Genomic DNA, 17,957 nt, shown 5'->3' on the forward strand with positions numbered 1-17,957 from the left:
CCGCCGACTTCTTTCGTGGCGCGAAATACTATTTCAAACCTAGTTTATTTTTAGTTTGTGTTTTGTAGTGACACTGTTAATATTTTATGCCTTTGTAACTTTTATATCGTAGAAAATCTACTGCATGTTTGGTTTATGTTAAGGCCTTCGAAACTTTAATTATTTTTGAATGTCGAAACAGCTCGGGCGAAGAGATCCCCTTCGAATGCGGCCAGTGGCGTGCCTCCCAGCCCTGAGAGAGTAGTCGGGCGCTCGCGCTCCCGCCCCGGAGTGTCGCAGTCACAACGTAAGTATGATCAATCTGTGGCCCTGATCTTCTATCTACTATCTACTCAGCCTGTATCCACCCACTGCTGGGTATAGGCCTCCTCTCTTGGCCACCATTCAGAAATCGTACTCGTCATCATCACCATTAACGTCCTGTATGGATGGATGGATAGGGAGATCGGGCCTTTAACCACCACGGGGCCCAGTGCGGATTGGTGGTTATTAACGACTGCTAATGCGGCCGGGACCAACGGCTTAACGTGCCTTCCGAAGCACGGAGGAGCTCGAGATGAAAACTTTTTTATTGTGGTTACCCATCCTATGACCGGCCTTCGCGAAAGTTGCTTAACTTCAACAATCGCAGACCGAGCGCGTTTACCGCTGCGCCAACGAGCTCCTCAAAATCGTACTCGTACCTACGCATTTTTTGACGATTTTATTGAATCTATACTGCTTGTCTTCTATGCTGTTCTGGGAACATATAAAAAACATAGAACACGTTCAGCTGCTTCTCTTCCCGGGCATGTCGTAAAAACCGAGAGAGGGATTGTGTCCTCTAACATGATGGACTAATGTTATGGGCGATAGGCTGATCCCTTGTCACCATAAGGTTCATCATATCCATCTTTGGACTTCGTATCAACAGTGGCTGCAAGTTGTCTTTGATTGCTTGTGGCTCTGCCCACCCCATTAGGGATTACGGGCGTGAGTTTATGTATGTATGTATGTGTTTATTGAATCTATATATCGTTGCGTATGAATGTAGCTATGTCAGCGTCAAGTTTTCGTCGTATTTTTGTATAACGCGCTTTATTTATGGCAGTTATATATCAATGGACGATAGCCAGACGCGCTGAATGTGGGAAATTTTATACTTGCAGCGACATCCCGCTCATCATCGCCGTCATCTCGCAGCAGCGGTCCGATGTCTTTGGCCAGCGCCCGGAGGCGACCCTCGGGGATACCCCGCTCTCTGGCCAACTCCAGAGAGACTAGTCCTACTAGGTGAGTGGCCTATTCTTCCTTTTTCTTCTTTTCTAAGGCTGATGATGATGATGATAAATTGATGATAATTAATTTAAATTTTTTGAATTGATTCAGAACTGGTCTTAAGACATGGCTTGCACAAAAATGTTTTTATGACGTGATTGAATGAAAACTAATAGTTAATTCATAGACCTACTTATCCATTGTATATTCTTCAATAGCTTTTTGTTTTTATTTTTTTATTTATTTTATTGCCTGTGTGAAATGTGTATATATATGCCTGCAGAGGTAAAATTTTGTGAGACGTAATTTGCAACTATAACTGCAACTATTATTTATAACTGTACTTATTTATTCGTAGAACTGTACCTACATTTATACACAATAAAAATCTTTATCTTACGGCCTTGATAGCCTCTGTAGTTCAGTGGTTGAGCGATGTGCTCACGGTCCCGGAGGTCTCGGGTTCGATTCCTGGTGGGGACAAATCACAAAAATCACTTTGTGATCCCTAGTTTGGTTAGGACATTACAGGTTGATCACCTGATTGTCCAAAAAGTAAGATGATCCGTGCTTCGGAAGGCACGTTAAGCCGTTGGTCCCGGTTACTTCTTACTGATGTAAGTACGTAGTCGTTACGTGAGTCATGTCAGGGACCTATGGCGGCTCAATAATAACCCTGACACCAGGGATGATGGGGTTAGTAATCACCTCACAACCCATACGATAGAAGAAGAGAAGATCTTTATCTTTCCATCAGAACCGGACGTTCAAGCAGCGTGGTGGGCTCGGCCATCAGGCGGCGAGAGTCCGTCGAGAGGACTGCGCCCTCCCGCACCCCCGCTGCCACTCTACGCCTGCTACAACAAACAAGAGACGCTGAGGGATCTCTCAGGGTAAGTCCATAATGTCATAACATAGGCATCGTATAACAAGTAGACAGCCAATGGTGCTACGTACACTATCTAATTCTATCCGCTGTAAAAGAAAGTAATTAAAAGAACACACGCCAATTTTAGGCAGAAATGTAAAACAAGCCTAAAAATTCTACATCGGCCAATAACCCGACAGAATTAAGTTGACATCATATCTAAGTAAGTAATGAAGATTAAATTAGGTATTGTAATTGGCAGCTAATAGAATAGAAATAGTTTATTATAAAAGGGCGCCCAAAAAAAGACAATAACATCATATCAAATTTCCACTAAACAATTACAAAAAAGCAAGATGGATGTTTGTCGAAATGATCATAATAATAATAGATCTCAGAGGTCACACGTGTGTGTGTACGGTGATGTTGCGCGTGTACGATAATGTCAATGTGTAGTATCTGCGTAAAACAAGGTTATATGAAGTGTCCGGTGCTAATGTCATATTGTTCAACAGAGTCCGGAAGATAGTTCGACGTGTGAGGGCGGGCGCATGCGCGACGATGACTCCGAAGCTTCTAGCGTGTGTTCTGAACGGAGCCTCGACTCGTACCGCAGGCATGATGTGAGTTCACCTAGTTATTTATTCATTTAGTTAGGTATCACTAACTAGTAGCATTGTATGGGCGGTGTATTGGTCATGTCCTTAGAAGACCTGTGGAACACCCGTCCCGATGGGTTCTGACCTGGTGTGCGCGTGGAAAACGCAAAAGGGGGCGGTCCAGAGAAACCTGGCGACGTTCGGTTGGCCGAGAGCTGAAAACTCTCGGCATGTCATGGGAGCAAACTACAGCTGCAAAAGATCGCGAGGAGTGGAAATCTGTTATTCGAGCTCTACATCCCAACAGGGTATAAAAGGATTCGAAGAAGAAGGTTCACGATCCGGAGGTCCCGGGTTCGAATCCCGGAGGGGACGTGTCATAAATATCACTTTGTGAGCCCTGGTTTGGTTAGGACAGTGCAAGCTGATCACCTGATTCACACACACACTACACTACACACACACTACACTACACACACACTACACTACACACACACTACACACACACACACACACACTTCACACACACACACACACACACACACACACACACACTACACACACGATGATTACACTTCGTATGTAATGTGTCACAATTTGTTGAATAAACATTTTCTCTCTCTCTCTCTCTCTGATTCTCCGAAACTAAGATGATCCATGCTTCGGAAGGGTCGGTAAGGCGCATATATACTTAAATTACTGGCCAAAAATTCCACAAAAAATATGTCTTACGCTAAAACATATGCTTCGGAAGGCACTTTAAACCGTTGATCCCAGTTACTACTTAATGACGTGGCCTGTGATAGATACGTATCTGCGACCTCACAGTTAGAATCAAGCATTCTTCCAAGTGGGCTACCACGCCGGCGAGAGTGTGCTGTTGCCGAAGGATATCGGGGTACCGAACAGAGCATTTTTTTTTACTTTTGATGGGTTAGCTCTTGGCCCCAGACTTGCCCAAAGGTATTCACGACGCCTAAGATGGAGCGAGCTCGCCCAGAAGCTGCCTGTTCACTCTGGCCTTGAAAGCACAGAAGACGGCAAAGAATTCCACTTCCTAACAGTGCGCATAATGAAGGATGATGCGAAGCGCTTTGCACTAGCCAGCAGTAATACTATCATGGGACTAAGCAACGGAACTAATGCGAACCCTGGACAAGTTGGTAGTGTGAATAGGGATCGACGATCCAACGGTGTTATGTTGGAAGTTGTATACATGCGTCACGCTCTGTAAACTTCGATAGCGAGTGTCAGGACTGCATTATTGAATGGTGGCGCCATCTGTTGCATGCGGGCGGAACTAGCTGGTCAACTAGTTAGGTCCGCCACGTCGGCTCCATTGTTATCGAATACCTTTCTTATTTTTTCAGAGCGTATCATGGTCGGGTTCAGCGTCTCGCCTAGGATGGGAGTGTTCACCCCCGCCGCCGCCGCCCCCAGATGACATCATCGCGCTCTGCGCGTGTACGCACTGGACAGAGAGGAAGGACGGACTTACGCATTTGGTACTACTACTCGTAAAGAAATCTTCAAGACCCCCATTTTGATAACATAAACAGTCTATATACGTCCCACTGCTGGGCATAGGCCTCCCTTCAAGGAATATGTAGCATCATACGCCACCACGCTGCTCCATTTCGGCTTGGTGAAGGTGTTTTGCGGCTAATAGCTGGGACCAACAGCTTATCAATACAAAACGTTATTGCATATGTATCAACTAAAATAATGTAGATGGCGCTGTTCAGATTTAACGTGATGATTACTTATCATCTCAGTACTCGAGTATATAATTATTCAAAAATATAATGTAATTGCAAAAGCATCAATTATGTTGGTTAATGTTTAGATCAGATCAGGTATAGAATTATGTTGCTTCTCTTTATTTTGATCAGAATATTAATGAGTGGAAGACGTGTTGGGCCTGGGTGTAATAACAAGGGTAATCATTTATACCCAAAAACAAATATAAAAAGATGCATTTGTCTGTTATCCATGAAATTAAAATGTTAAACGAAGGAAAAATTTTAACGCGCCATCCATATTCTTGAGGAATGTACCCTGGATAATCCCTCCTTACATAATTACACCTCTTTTTGAAGTCAAAAATAACAATAGTTTTCTTCTTCTGTCGTGTGGGTTGTGAGATGGAGTACCAACCCCATCAACCCTGGTGTCAGGGTTACTATTGAGCCACCAAAGGCCCCTGACATGGCTCATGTAACGACTACTTACTTACATGAGTAAGTAGTAACCGGGACCAACGGCTTAACGTGCCTTCCGAAGCACGGATCATCTTACTGTCGGACAATCAGGTGATCAGCCTGTAATGTCCTAACCAAACTAGGGATCACAAAGTGATTTTTGTGATATGTCCCCACCGGGATTTGAACCCGGGACCTCCGGATCGTGAGCACAACGCTCAACCACTGGACCACGGAGGCCGTAAACAATAGGCAATAATCTGCGACCTTATAGCTAAACGCGCCCTCCGAACACCGAAAAGACCTTCAGATAACCTCAATCATCGTTGCAGGCCAACTACCTGAACAGCGGGCGCTTGCTCACCGAGGAGCAGCTCCGCCGCCTCACGGAGCTGCTCAACAAGATGTTCGTCGACGCGCACACCAAAGTGTTCTCCCTCCTGCTGGACGCCGTCTGCGAGCTGCTGCTGGTGCACTGGCAGCAGCTGAAGGATTGGCTATACCAGCTCATGTTCAGGTCAGTTATGTTGACTACTATAGAATAATACTATGTATAGAACGGCAACGAACGGAACGATTGATGAATGTGGAGGAAGCAAGAGAAGTGTGTCAGGATCGAAGTAAATGGAATTACATAGTATCTGATTAAGGTGATTCGTTTTCCATACAAAAGTTGATGCAGTGCTACAGGAAAACGGATAGAGGAATATTGTTATAAAACCGATAAATAGTAATATTTTGGTGTATTATTTTCGCAAACTAACAAAAATTTAGGGTCCGAATACGAGAAGTACCATATTTCAGACCCTCAATTTTGATCAATTCTACATTTGTAGTGGTGCAGATTACAGTGTATTTGCTGAGCGTGTAGAGGTGTCAATGTTAGTTTGTGTGCGTGATAGTTTTTTTTTTCTAAAGGCTTTGACTACTTGACAAGTGTAATAGAATGTCAGTGACAATTTATAAAGAGATTTTGTATGAAGAGAATAAATATAAATAAAAAACTAAAAATACTACAATCTGAGAAAAGGAATATTGGAAAAATATTTTTGTAATAACGTATCTTATTTAAACATTTTTAAATAGTGTTTTAAAAGAGGACATATATTATAATAAAAAATCAATACGTAAAATGAAATGGCTGTATGAGCATAGTTCCCTTTGCCTTACCCTTCGGGGAAAACCAAATCAAAAAAGAAGTTGTTGCATTTGCCGGCCTAAATAGTAGTCATTTATAATTAATTGTTTTTCCATCCAACATACAGATTTATTTATATTCTCTTTGTCGCCGACTTTTTGGTGGGACCGGGAACGGGAAGGTTGCTTTCTTCATTGAATAATCTAAATAATCAATACGAAGTGGTGTTTTGTGGTTAATGATCACATTAGTCGGAATACATTCCCGATAGTATTATTAAATCGGAATATTCAATAAACAAAGTGTACCTATCTATTTTCGCTTTGCGCCAACAAGCCGATTACTTCGTTTGGGGTTCGGAGTAGGAGTCTGCTCCGAGGGTGGGGGCTTAGGTTTCATCATTTCATTAATCATCATCAAGAAAAAAAAACACAAGACATGGCTGTATGTTCATAGTTCCCTTTGCCTTGCCCTTTGGGAAAAAAAATAAGATAAATTTTGAAATTCTTATGTATAATAAACAAACATCACAGACATCATGACAGATCTAAAACTAAATAAAATCTTTTTTCTTTTTTCTATTTGACTTATTTATGAATTTTAATCAAGAAAACGTGATAATAAGTTCGACAGCAACCAGTTCAGGTCCCCGAAACAGCCCATTTCAGGCCGCGTATATATGGAAATACTACTTCAATACGTCCCAGCCTCGTCTTTTTTTAACGTCCTCGTTATAAAAAGACGTCCTAACCTGAACTAACTAACCTAACAATAAACACCACGCGTAAATATATGTCCAGAAATGCGCTGTGAGTCGTCTGGACTGGGCGCGAAAACAACATAGAATTCGATTAGGTGCTAAGTGTCCCGCATGCTATCACCAGCTGTCACTGACATACGTATGAAGTCCCGCGGATTTTCTTGGAACTAAATGACAAGTCATAATAATTATATGCGGATACTGCGACATCAGCGCCGTGCTTGCGGGACGTCCTGAAGCGCTATTACATCTTTCAAACGCGATGCGACAAAGTTTGAACCTACGCAATTTAGGAAAAATCTACCTTATTATTACTGTACTGTGATCGTTATTTGTAAAATCATACAATACATATACACAATTCTTTATACACAATATAATTATTATGACATATTGTGGACTTTTCGGTATACCTACAAAAAAGGAACAATTCAACCATACGTTGTTTTGTTATATCTCAATGGGCTCAGGCAGCGTTTTCGCCGAAAGCTCCAAGTCGGCTATATTTGTAACGATAATTATGTTTGACATTCATCATCATTTTTGAACCATTTTATACAAAAAAAATACTTGTATAAATTATAAACCCTAAAGCACGCCCATGAATCACTCTACTCATTGGTGAAAACCGTATGAAAATCCGTTCAGTAGTTTTTTAGTTAGCCGCATGTTCACTGATGCGATTAATGCCTGTTAGAATTTTACAAAATAAAAAATACGGAAATTACGGAAGGTACTTTAGTGCAAAGTAAATTATTGTATACTTAATTATAATATTATTGGTAAAAGTGATACTTTTTGAAAATTCCGTAACAAATAGACGGGTTCGCCAAATTCAATTGTAAAAAAAAAATACAAAAAGTAAAAACAATTAGAACATGCAGTTGGGTTTGAACCGTGAACCTTAAGAATGGCGGCTACTGCTTTACCAAATGCGCCATTTAGAAGTTAGAAGTAGACTTCAAATTATGCATCTCTTTTAATAGCTAACCTAGTTCGCATGTGTGTGTGACAGCTTCGTGTTTGTACACAAATTGAAATGACACCAACTTTTGATGCAATGTTTCAATATGATATCTTCAGTAAATACTTCAAAATTGTAGCTTAACTTAAAGATAATGTATGTAAGATTTCGCCACCTAACATTTCACTGGGTCAGAACTCAACACTAAACGAATAAATGGAAAAAAATACGAAAACTGCAGAAGTAACGCCATCTACTGACGCAGCGTTACCTAGCTGACTGAAACACATCACCTTAACCCGGCGGAATTAGGCGTGAGTTTATTTATGTATGGCATATATAGAACGGCAGCTCACTGATTTCTATCAGCAGCTGAGGAGACCTCACTCAAGTAGTATCGATCTGTCAAAATTTAAGAATAGAATAGAAATCGTTTATTATAAAAGGACGCCACACACAAAGACAAGACAATAACATCACTTTTTTTTTTTACAAAACAATTACAAAAAGCATAGAAGGAACAGGGTTTGCATGACAACCGGCGCGAATTATATTGAGGATCTCCACCAATAAACGCAGGGAATGCTATCTACGTTAGATAGTCGCAGTGGTGGCCGCCATTTGCCATTTACTTAGTTAAGAGTCTTTTTCTAGTTAATTCCTTTTATTTTGGTGCAATAAAGTGTATTTGTATTGTATTGTATTGTATAGATTTCGTATGGCTATTGGTCAACAGCCCACGATGTAATTCGTGTCGCGCGCGGCGCGGTTTCCGTACAGTGCCGGCTGAATGGAGAAATAGGCAGATTTTATCCTGATTATCATATTTATGTTTGCAGGCTACTAATGAAACTGGGCACAGACATCCTGGGCTCGGTACAGAGCAAGATCATGAAGACGCTTGACGTCATCCACGAGTGCTTCCCAGCCGAGTTGCAGTTACATAATATATTCAGGTACATTATTTTTTCTTCTCGTGGAATTTTCTCGAATATGTAGGTATACGAGGCTTAAGTGGAGATCGGCGATAACGGCCTCCGTGGTCCAGTGATTGAGCGTTGGTCTCACGATCCTGAGTCCCCGGGTTCGAATGCCGGTGGGGACATATCACAAAAATCACGTTGTGATCCCTAGTTTGGTTAGGACATTACAGGCTGATCACCTGATTGTCCGACAGTAAGATGATCCGTTCTTCGGAAGGCACGTTAAGCCGTTGCTCCCGGCTACTATTTACTGATGTAAGTGAGTAATCGTTACATGAGTCATGTCATGTTGCTAAAATTGGTGTCAATAAAAAAGACGATGATAGAGTGAACGACTAACACGACTGTTATTTTTATCATTTTTCCGCTCCCAATTAATGTTTGCTATCCAAGCATAATTCGACTTATATACTACTCCATAACTATTTCTTCACCTTAAATATCCCACCTGGAATCTATGATCTTAGTGAATAATACATAACTTATTGCAGGTTCTTAGCTGACTCAGCGACGGCGCCCACGACCAAGACGAAGGCGGCCGCGCTTCGCTTCCTGGCGGACCTCGCGCACGACTACTGCACGCCCAACAGCCTCGCCGTTGCTCTCCACGGTAACACGGTTTATATTTCCCACACACATACACCACATCTCACACACTCATCCCCACACTTCACACACTTAGCCCCCACATCTCACACACTCAGCCTCCACACTTCACACACTTAGCCCTCCACACTTCACACACATAGTTCCCACACTTCACACACATAGTTCCCACACCTCACACACTCACCCACTACACTTTCCACACTTAGCCACTACACATTCCGCACACAGTCGCCGCACCGCCCATAAAGATCTCAAACCTTTCTCAAATGGCCTCGGTTCTTTCTACTCAACCCCCACACAAGTAACACCGCAACCACCGAATCCTCATCTTGATTTTTCGATGTGCAACGTCAATATAATGGTAACTCGTTAAAGGTTATCCTATTTATACCAGAATTTATACGTAGGACTTACAGACATACTTTTCATTCGTATTAAGTGCATTTCATTTTAAAATAAAATATGAAATGTATTAATAGTAATGACGCCATTAGCGTAATAATTGTTATTGAAATCAGAAAACACAAAAATTTTAATAGCGAAGACGGGTTCAAATTATCTAGTATGTGGAATCCAGTAGTAGGTGTTGTAAAAAGCTTAAAACGGCCTGATGTGGTGACAAAACGTGAGGACACAGTGAGTGCGGTTTGTCGTAGTGAGTTTTCAGATTTTGTTCAGATGGTTCCGAACATTCCGATATCAAATACATAAATAAGCGGCAAAGAAAGAGAATAGACAGATATGTCTGCCCGTAGAAAATTATAAATCTACCTACTCCACTCCAATCTGCAACAGTGTCGAAATATCGGGAGTCTCATATCCCTATTTCAGATGCGGTAAGAACCCGTTATTATGTGTTTTAATTATAATAATTGTTATTGTAAATGTGTTTGTCCCGTGCAGGCGGTGCGTCGGGCATCGCGGGCCGCGCCCTGGTGAAGGTGGCGACGCTGGCCGCGGACCCGCGCGCCGCCGACGTGCGCGTGTGTGCGAGGCGGGCGCTCGCCTGCCTCTACGACTGCAACCCTGTGCCCGTGAGTCATGCATCTTATTTTTTTTTTTTTTTAAAAAAAGAACGTCTAAGGCCCTGTGCCGAGGTATTTCTTGCAGCTTCTTCTCCCCGGCTATACAGGTTGTGAGAAGCTGCAGTAGTTTTAGGCGGATGAGACGTTCGTTATGTAAAAATTGACGATTCAAAGTGTAACTATGTTACCTACTGAATAAAGATATTTTTGAATTTAGGCTGTCAGACTTTGTAGGACCGATAGTCGGGCCGATTTTTCCCTCCGATTCTTATAACCGACTCAACGCATACCCCCACTAAGCAACTAAGGCCCCAATATATACCTTGACCTTAGAATACATACAATATTATAATTATTTAAACTATTTAGGGAATTTATTATTCGTCTTCGCCCCCCTGAAACTTCTGAACACCACTCCCTCTGGCCAGAAGTCAGCATGAAGCGGCTCAGCAGCGATTGTCTGTCTTTGTGTGTGTGTGAGAGAGAGAGAGTGATTATTGTTTGTGGCTGTCAAGGGAGCAGCAGGTCTTGGACAGAGATCTTCTTGCAGCTTCTTTTTCCCAGTGTGATGCTGCAGTAGTTTTAGGCGGATGAGACTTTGAATAAAGAAAACGCTTTTTCCCCTAAAGCTTTTTGTTTTTTTTTTTTACCTTTGAATCTGACTTTCTTTAGTAATCAGAATTTCAGATTACTTACTCGGATCAAACCGTATCTCACATAGTGAACGAGTGCCCTCTGCACCGGTTCCCAGGTGGTATAGCCGAGCTGCACTGTGTGACGGATGCGGCAGAGACTTGGTTAGGGGAGCTTCAGCTGGATATATGATCCACCCAGGATATTGATTTTTTGTCTGCCATACGCAATAATAATAATACTCAGAGATCTTGAACCTAGTCCACGACCCAATTGTATGATGTCCACAGTTCACGGCGCTGATGGGCGAGCTGCCCCCGGAGACACAGTCGCTAGTCAACGGCGTGGTGCAACAGCATGTCCGGAGAACTTCCAGCAGTAAGTATATTCATACATACATAAACTCCTACTCCTACCTATTTCCCACCGGGGTAAGCAGAGACTATAGAATTCCATTTGCTTCGATCCTGACACACTTCTCTTGCTTCCTCCACATTCATCAATCGCTTCATACACGCACGCCGGTTCAGAGTAGATCGTATTAAACCTTTTCTAAGGACATCTCCAATTTGGTCATCGTAAGTCCTTCTCGGTCTTCCTCTGCCAGCCCTACCATCAACTTTCGCTTAAATATATTCATCACATCACTAATTTATCGAATTCAACATAGTGTCATACAAAATAGTGACAATGTTGTACCAGTCTCTAACATACTCTATAAATCTACACTGTGTGTCTTTTACAAGTTGTTTTAGCTTCATACATAAACCGATAGATACATTTAAGAGCCACGCTCCCAACGGTGTAGCATCTATGCAACTTTTTAGGGAAAAATAATGTACCCATAATGTCATGAGCAATATAATGTACCCACTTTAGTACTCTGTCGCACTAACATATATTTGACATTTAGTGAGACTTACAGTTCAATTTGTCAAAAAGTTACTGTTTCAAAGGGTATACATATTAGTACTCGTGACTGTAAAAATTGACGATTCGAAGTGTAACTATGTTACCTACTGACTAAAGATATTTTTTAATTTGAATTTAAAGCTTTGGTTTACACAAATCCTTTATTTATTTATTTTTAATTCCCCAGCCGGCAGCGAGAGTCCGCTCCGTACTACGAGCGCGACATCCAACTGCGCCAACGCCGAGGACGTGTACTCCCGCATACGCAAAACCACCACCGAGATACACACGTATACCGCGCAACACGCCAACGGTGAATATGTTATATATTGTTTTCACCCACTTCCCGTAAAGACTGTGGTCGTTTCCCATAAAGACCACACATTTCCCATAAAGACCACGCATTTCTAATAAAGACCGCACACTTCCCATGAAGACCACACACTTCCCACACTTATCCCCACAGGGGCTACACATACCTGAACTAAAGACAAACATATCAATATTTTAGCGTCAGTACAGGCTTAAACGACATATAATAATACAAAAATACCGCAGAGGGCGTGTACTCACGCAAGACCTGCACCGAGATATACACGTATACGTTGAATATTATGTTATATTATACTTCACACAGACCATACACTTCCCATGAAGACAAAACACTTCTCACGCAGACCACACACTTCCCACACTGTTCCCCCACTGGTGCTGACAGAATAACAGTGTTGCTTAGAGTTAGAAATAGTACTATATACTATTCGCCACAATAAGCTGAGTAAGTTTCATTTCCTGGACAGTTTTCGCTACAATTTCAATGCGGGACTTTCTAGACTACGTGCCACAAATCAATATAGATGGCGCTGTAAGGATTTTCCTTCGTTTAACCTTTTAATTTCATGGATAACAGACATAATGCATCTTTTATCATTGTTTTTGGGTATAAATGATGGCCCTACTGTACTATATTGAAAACGTGTGTTCATTCGACAGAATGCGGTAACCACATGTCCAGTAAGGATTCGGGCATCAGCCAGATGTCAGACGCGACGCTCTCCAACAAACCCAACGGGGTGCCTAATGGACATTATAATGCGTAAGTAGTGTTGACTTGATTATCTGCTGTAACATACTCCCTATATAATATATAATCACTATGGTCCTGTATAGTCACTGTGGCCCTGTATAGTCACTGTGGCCCTGTATAGTCACTGTGGCCCTGTATAGTCACTGTGGCCCTGTATAGTCACTGTGGCCCTGTATAATCACTGTGGCCCTGTATAGTCACTGTGGCCCTGTATAGTCACTGTGGCCCTGTATAGTCACTGTGGTCCTGTGGTTCACCACCTTGCTTCTCAAACGGGGAGCGCCGGTCCGAACCCCGGTATTTAATTTATTTTGATTGATTGGATGCGGTGACGATCCAAAAGTGAATTCAAACTCAATTCAGTAAAAGTGTCGTAATAGGCTAGTTTCCAACTAGTCAAATCAGTTACTGTTTACCAAACGTCAAAACACGAAATTACTATGGAATTTGTATGAAAAAGCACACTTCGACGTAATAGAAAAACGTAATGATATGATGATTAAAATTAATAAACAAGTTAAAGAGAAAAAAAGAAAACGTTTTTAGTTAGTTTTAGATGTCTTTATTTAGTAATTAGAATTTCATAATTTATCTTAAGCCTAGTATAGTCATGAGCAATATAATGCACCCACTTTAGGTCTCTGTCGCACTAACATATTTGACATTTAGTGGGACTTACAGTTCAGTTTGTCAAAAAAGTTAATGTGACATGGTACCAAAGTGTATACATATTAATGCTCGTGACCGTACACGACCCAATTGTTTGCCAACAGCGAGGTAGCGCGAGCGGCGTCGGCAGACAGTTCAGAGGAGGCCAACAGCACGAAGGAGTCCTCGCCGGTACCGGCGCACCACCGTCTTGACTTCCCGCATGCGTAAGTCATCCCTTATATGGGTCTTTCTTCTTTTTTATCGACTATAAAAAGTCATTTTTTCGATGTATCGGATTTAACATCTTTAAAATTATAACATAACATATACAGCTTATATACGTCCCACTGCTGGGCACAGGCCTCCCCTCAATCAACCGGAGTGGGTATGGAGCCTACTCCACCACGCTGCTCCACTGCGGGTTGGTAGAGGTTTTTTTACGGCTAATAGCCGGCACCAACGGCTTAACGTGCCCTCCGAAGCACGGAATCATCTTACTTTTTCGGACAATCAGGTGATTCAAGCCTGAAAAGTCCTTAGTAAACAAAGGATAGTCTCACGAAGTGATTTCGACAATGTCCCCATCGGGAATCGAACCCGGACCTGCAGATCGTGAGCCTAACGCTCTAACCACTAGACCACGGAGGCTGATGTAGTAGTACCTATATATATAGTCCTCCTTGTCGTATCTGACAACGGCGACCTCAGTCTCTTCTCTCGTGCGCTCGAATGTGACTGGCAAAGCCAAACTTTGTTCTGAAAACCCGGTCACATTGGAGGCAGAATAGCTATCCATCCGAGTTAAAGGTGTAGCTGTAGGTGGGTTTGGGACGATCCTTGTGTTTTTGGCGTTAGTAGTACCTACATAACATACATAAACAGCCTATAAAAAATATAAAAGTAGTACCTAATAAATAAATAAATTCTATTGTATTGTTTCAGAGATTACAACTCTGGTCATTTGACGCGCGACAAGATGAAACTGTACGAGACGGATGAGAACGGCTTCATAATTACCAAATGTAAGTTGAATCACATCGACAAATCGACTGACATTGTACCATTTGCCGTAAAAACGGCGGGGGCGTAGGGTCCGAGGCGAAGCGCTTTATCGTGGAGCAAGCGGGGGGCGAGGGGAGGGGGAATATACAATCCCGACAACCCTATTACTCTAGCCATAGAGGCAGCCAATCAGCTCGCCACACCAAACACTTCAGGACCCCGATACCGACCCCGCCGGCGTGGTCGACGATTTCCCTCAATCAGAGCTTATCGCTATCGACCCACTAGGGTCGATTAATTCTTTCAAATATTTTTCCTCTTAGACGATGCCCTGAGCCGAGGTTCGCGCCCAACTTAGCACCCTCAGGCCTGTTGTCTTAAACGTTGTACCGGGTGAGAGCCTTCAGCGCTCCCCATTTGTCCGGCCAAGTAGTTAATGCCATCTGCGGCAAACCTACAATAAGTCACGTCAAAAAAAAAAGAGGGGGGGGGGGCAGGTTATCGAGTCCCGGCCCGGGCATTACCTCAACACTAAGAGCCACGCTCTTGTCGGACGAGGAGCTCGGTGGCGCAGCGGTAAACGCGCTCGGTCTGCGATTGTTGAAGTTAAGCAACTTTCGCAAAGGCCGGTCACAGGATGGGTGACCACAAAATAAAAAAGTTTTCATCTCGAGCTCCTCCGTGCTTCGGAAGGCACGTTAAGCCGTTGGTCCCGGCTGCATCAGCAGTCGTTAATAACCATCAATCCGCACTGGGCCCGCGTGGTGGTTTAAGGCCCAATCTCCCTATCCATCCATAGGGAAGACCCGTGTCCCAGCAGTGGGGACGTTAATGGGCTGATGATGATGCTCTTGTAGCATTCCCCCTTCCTAATTTTTCAGGGAAAAATAAGGCAGTGGTTTCCCTCTTGCCTTCCGCAGTACTCTGTTCGACGCAAGTGGGATGGCGCCTAGAGTAGTCTATTTCAAATAATAATTTATTTATTTCAAGAAATATGTCTCATATGTGTTAGTAAACTTATTCTAGATGTTAGTAGCATTTTCTAATACTAGATGCTATGACATGCAAGTCACAGCATCTACGCAGATACGGGCAGTCGAGCCGCGCACCTATCATCGCAAGATATACAGGGTGGCCCAGAAGTTCACGGTTAAAATGAAAAATTAGATAGAGGGGTTCATTAGCTACCAGAAACACTTCCATGTATGTATGTTCAGCGATTATTTACGGTTTAGGAGATATGATCCATTTTGTATCTTTTTCTAGATTTTCCACCTTACTTCTTACTTCGTTAACATGAGCCATGTCAGGGGCCTTTGGCGGCTCAGTAATAATTCTGATTCCAGGGTTGATGAGGTTGGTATTCCACCTCACAACCCACACGATAAGAAGAAGACCTTACTTCAGAAATTTTCCTGGAAATCTGTCGACCTTGCACCGCTATCTAATTTTTCATTTTGAACCTAAACTTCTGGGCCAACCTGTATAGAGAAGTGCGTCAGAATCGAAGTAAATGGAATACCATAGTCTCTGAAATAAGCGTGACCTTATGTAACCTAACTTATGCAACCTGCCTACCTACAAACTACCTAAAACTAATAACGCATATGGCATGAGGACGTGGAAATACATATTACCCGATATATTGAATAAGTTACCTAAAGACAAACAAACGGACATACTTACTAACCATAAAAACATGTAAACGTACTTTAAGGAATTTATACTTGGGTTCTAAAGATGTAACGTAATGTTACGATATTATTGTAACGAGGGAGAAATTTTCATTCGCTTCTCGCATAAGCCTTATTCAGGCTTTTAGATAAGCGTCTTATACTATGTAAATAAATAATTTGTAAAGTGTTTTGAACAAAAAAAATAAAAAAAATGTACGTATGATATCCCAACAGCGGGCCTCCGCGAACAAGAGGTCCTGGAAGCCCTCTGCAAGCTGGACGTGTCCCAAGCACCCGCCGAGCAGTGGGAACGGCTACTGCTGGCCACACACGAGATACTCAAGTACGGGGACTGCCGGAAACCCTGCGAGTACTTCAAGTGAGTATATTACACACAATATGTCTTCGCCAGGATGGCTAAAAAGACCTCGATGTGGCCATTTCATGAAATGACCGAGCACATCGTGAAATGATCAATTCTAAGATCTGGGGGGCGGTTAAAAAGGCCACATAGAGGCAATTCATCTAAAAAAGCAATATTACTATTTGACACTTGTTTGCATTGCGCACTTACTTTTATATGCGCAAATGTATATTGTATTATGAAATGATCAATTTTAAGATCTGGGGGAGGTTAAAAAGTCACATCGAAGCAATTCATCTAAAAAAGCAATATTACTATTTGACACTTGTTTGCATTGCGCACTTACTTTTATATGCGCAAATGTATATTGTATTATGAAATGATCAATTCTAAGATCTGGGGGAGGTTAAAAAGCCACATCGAAGCAATTCATCTAAAAAAGCAATATTACTATTTGACACTTGTTTGCATTGCGCACTTACTTTTATATGCGCAAATGTATATTGTATTATGAAATGACCAATTCTAAGATCTGGGGGCGGTTAAAAAGGCCACATAGAGGCAATTCATTTAAAAAAGCAATATTGCTATTTCACACTTGTTTGCATTGCGCACTTACTTTTATATGCGCAAATGTATATTGTATTATGAAATGATCAATTCTAAGATCTGGGGGAGGTTAAAAAGCCACATCGAAGCAATTCATCTAAAAAAGCAATATTACTATTTGACACTTGTTTGCATTGCGCACTTACTTTTATATGCGCAAATGTATGTTGTATTATGAAATGATCAGTTCTAAGATCTGGCTGTGATATATACAATTATACATATAGGCAGTATCCAACTAGTCAAATCAGTTGCTTTTTTACTAAACGTCCTCACTACACTCGACATTGCTCTAGACACTGCACTAAACACTGCACTTACACGGCTTCTAACACGTTTACTATTATTTCAGGAACATAGTGCGGGTGGCGCTAGCGGCGTTGTCTATAGAGGAGAGCTCTGGTGATAAAGAAAACTCTGAAAACGCTTCCAATGCACAACAGTCTTCCGGTATGTAATATCTCTCTATATTTGCATTATTTATTCACATAAACTCGATACGGTGATACGGATCACCTATCACGTTGGTGTAACAGAAAGCTCGGTGAGGTGTGGGTACTTAGTTCATCTTGCGATGGATCTTTTGACTACCGCAATTGGGATATATTATACTACAATT

At 42.1% G+C, this 17,957-nt stretch overlaps 1 protein-coding gene across 3 annotated transcripts in view; it reads left to right on the top strand.

Annotated features, from left to right (window-relative positions):
• LOC126378333 (CLIP-associating protein) overlaps window positions 1–17,957 on the top strand; it is a 74,382-nt gene that overhangs the window by 37,223 nt on the left and 19,202 nt on the right. For all 3 annotated transcript variants that reach the window (XM_050026581.1, XM_050026579.1, XM_050026582.1), the window contains 16 exons: window positions 182–286; window positions 1,149–1,272; window positions 2,015–2,150; window positions 2,641–2,748; window positions 4,095–4,229; window positions 5,258–5,442; window positions 8,627–8,743; window positions 9,262–9,380; window positions 10,283–10,413; window positions 11,328–11,415; window positions 12,137–12,262; window positions 12,943–13,045; window positions 13,810–13,911; window positions 14,630–14,709; window positions 16,600–16,744; window positions 17,691–17,788. In XM_050026581.1, the coding sequence (XP_049882538.1) occupies window positions 182–286; window positions 1,149–1,272; window positions 2,015–2,150; window positions 2,641–2,748; window positions 4,095–4,229; window positions 5,258–5,442; window positions 8,627–8,743; window positions 9,262–9,380; window positions 10,283–10,413; window positions 11,328–11,415; window positions 12,137–12,262; window positions 12,943–13,045; window positions 13,810–13,911; window positions 14,630–14,709; window positions 16,600–16,744; window positions 17,691–17,788 (1,902 nt within the window). The remainder of the gene's footprint in view (window positions 1–181; window positions 287–1,148; window positions 1,273–2,014; window positions 2,151–2,640; window positions 2,749–4,094; window positions 4,230–5,257; window positions 5,443–8,626; window positions 8,744–9,261; window positions 9,381–10,282; window positions 10,414–11,327; window positions 11,416–12,136; window positions 12,263–12,942; window positions 13,046–13,809; window positions 13,912–14,629; window positions 14,710–16,599; window positions 16,745–17,690; window positions 17,789–17,957) is intronic.

This window comes from Pectinophora gossypiella, chromosome 26, assembly GCF_024362695.1.
Source record: "Pectinophora gossypiella chromosome 26, ilPecGoss1.1, whole genome shotgun sequence".
NCBI classification, from domain to species: domain Eukaryota; kingdom Metazoa; phylum Arthropoda; class Insecta; order Lepidoptera; family Gelechiidae; genus Pectinophora; species Pectinophora gossypiella.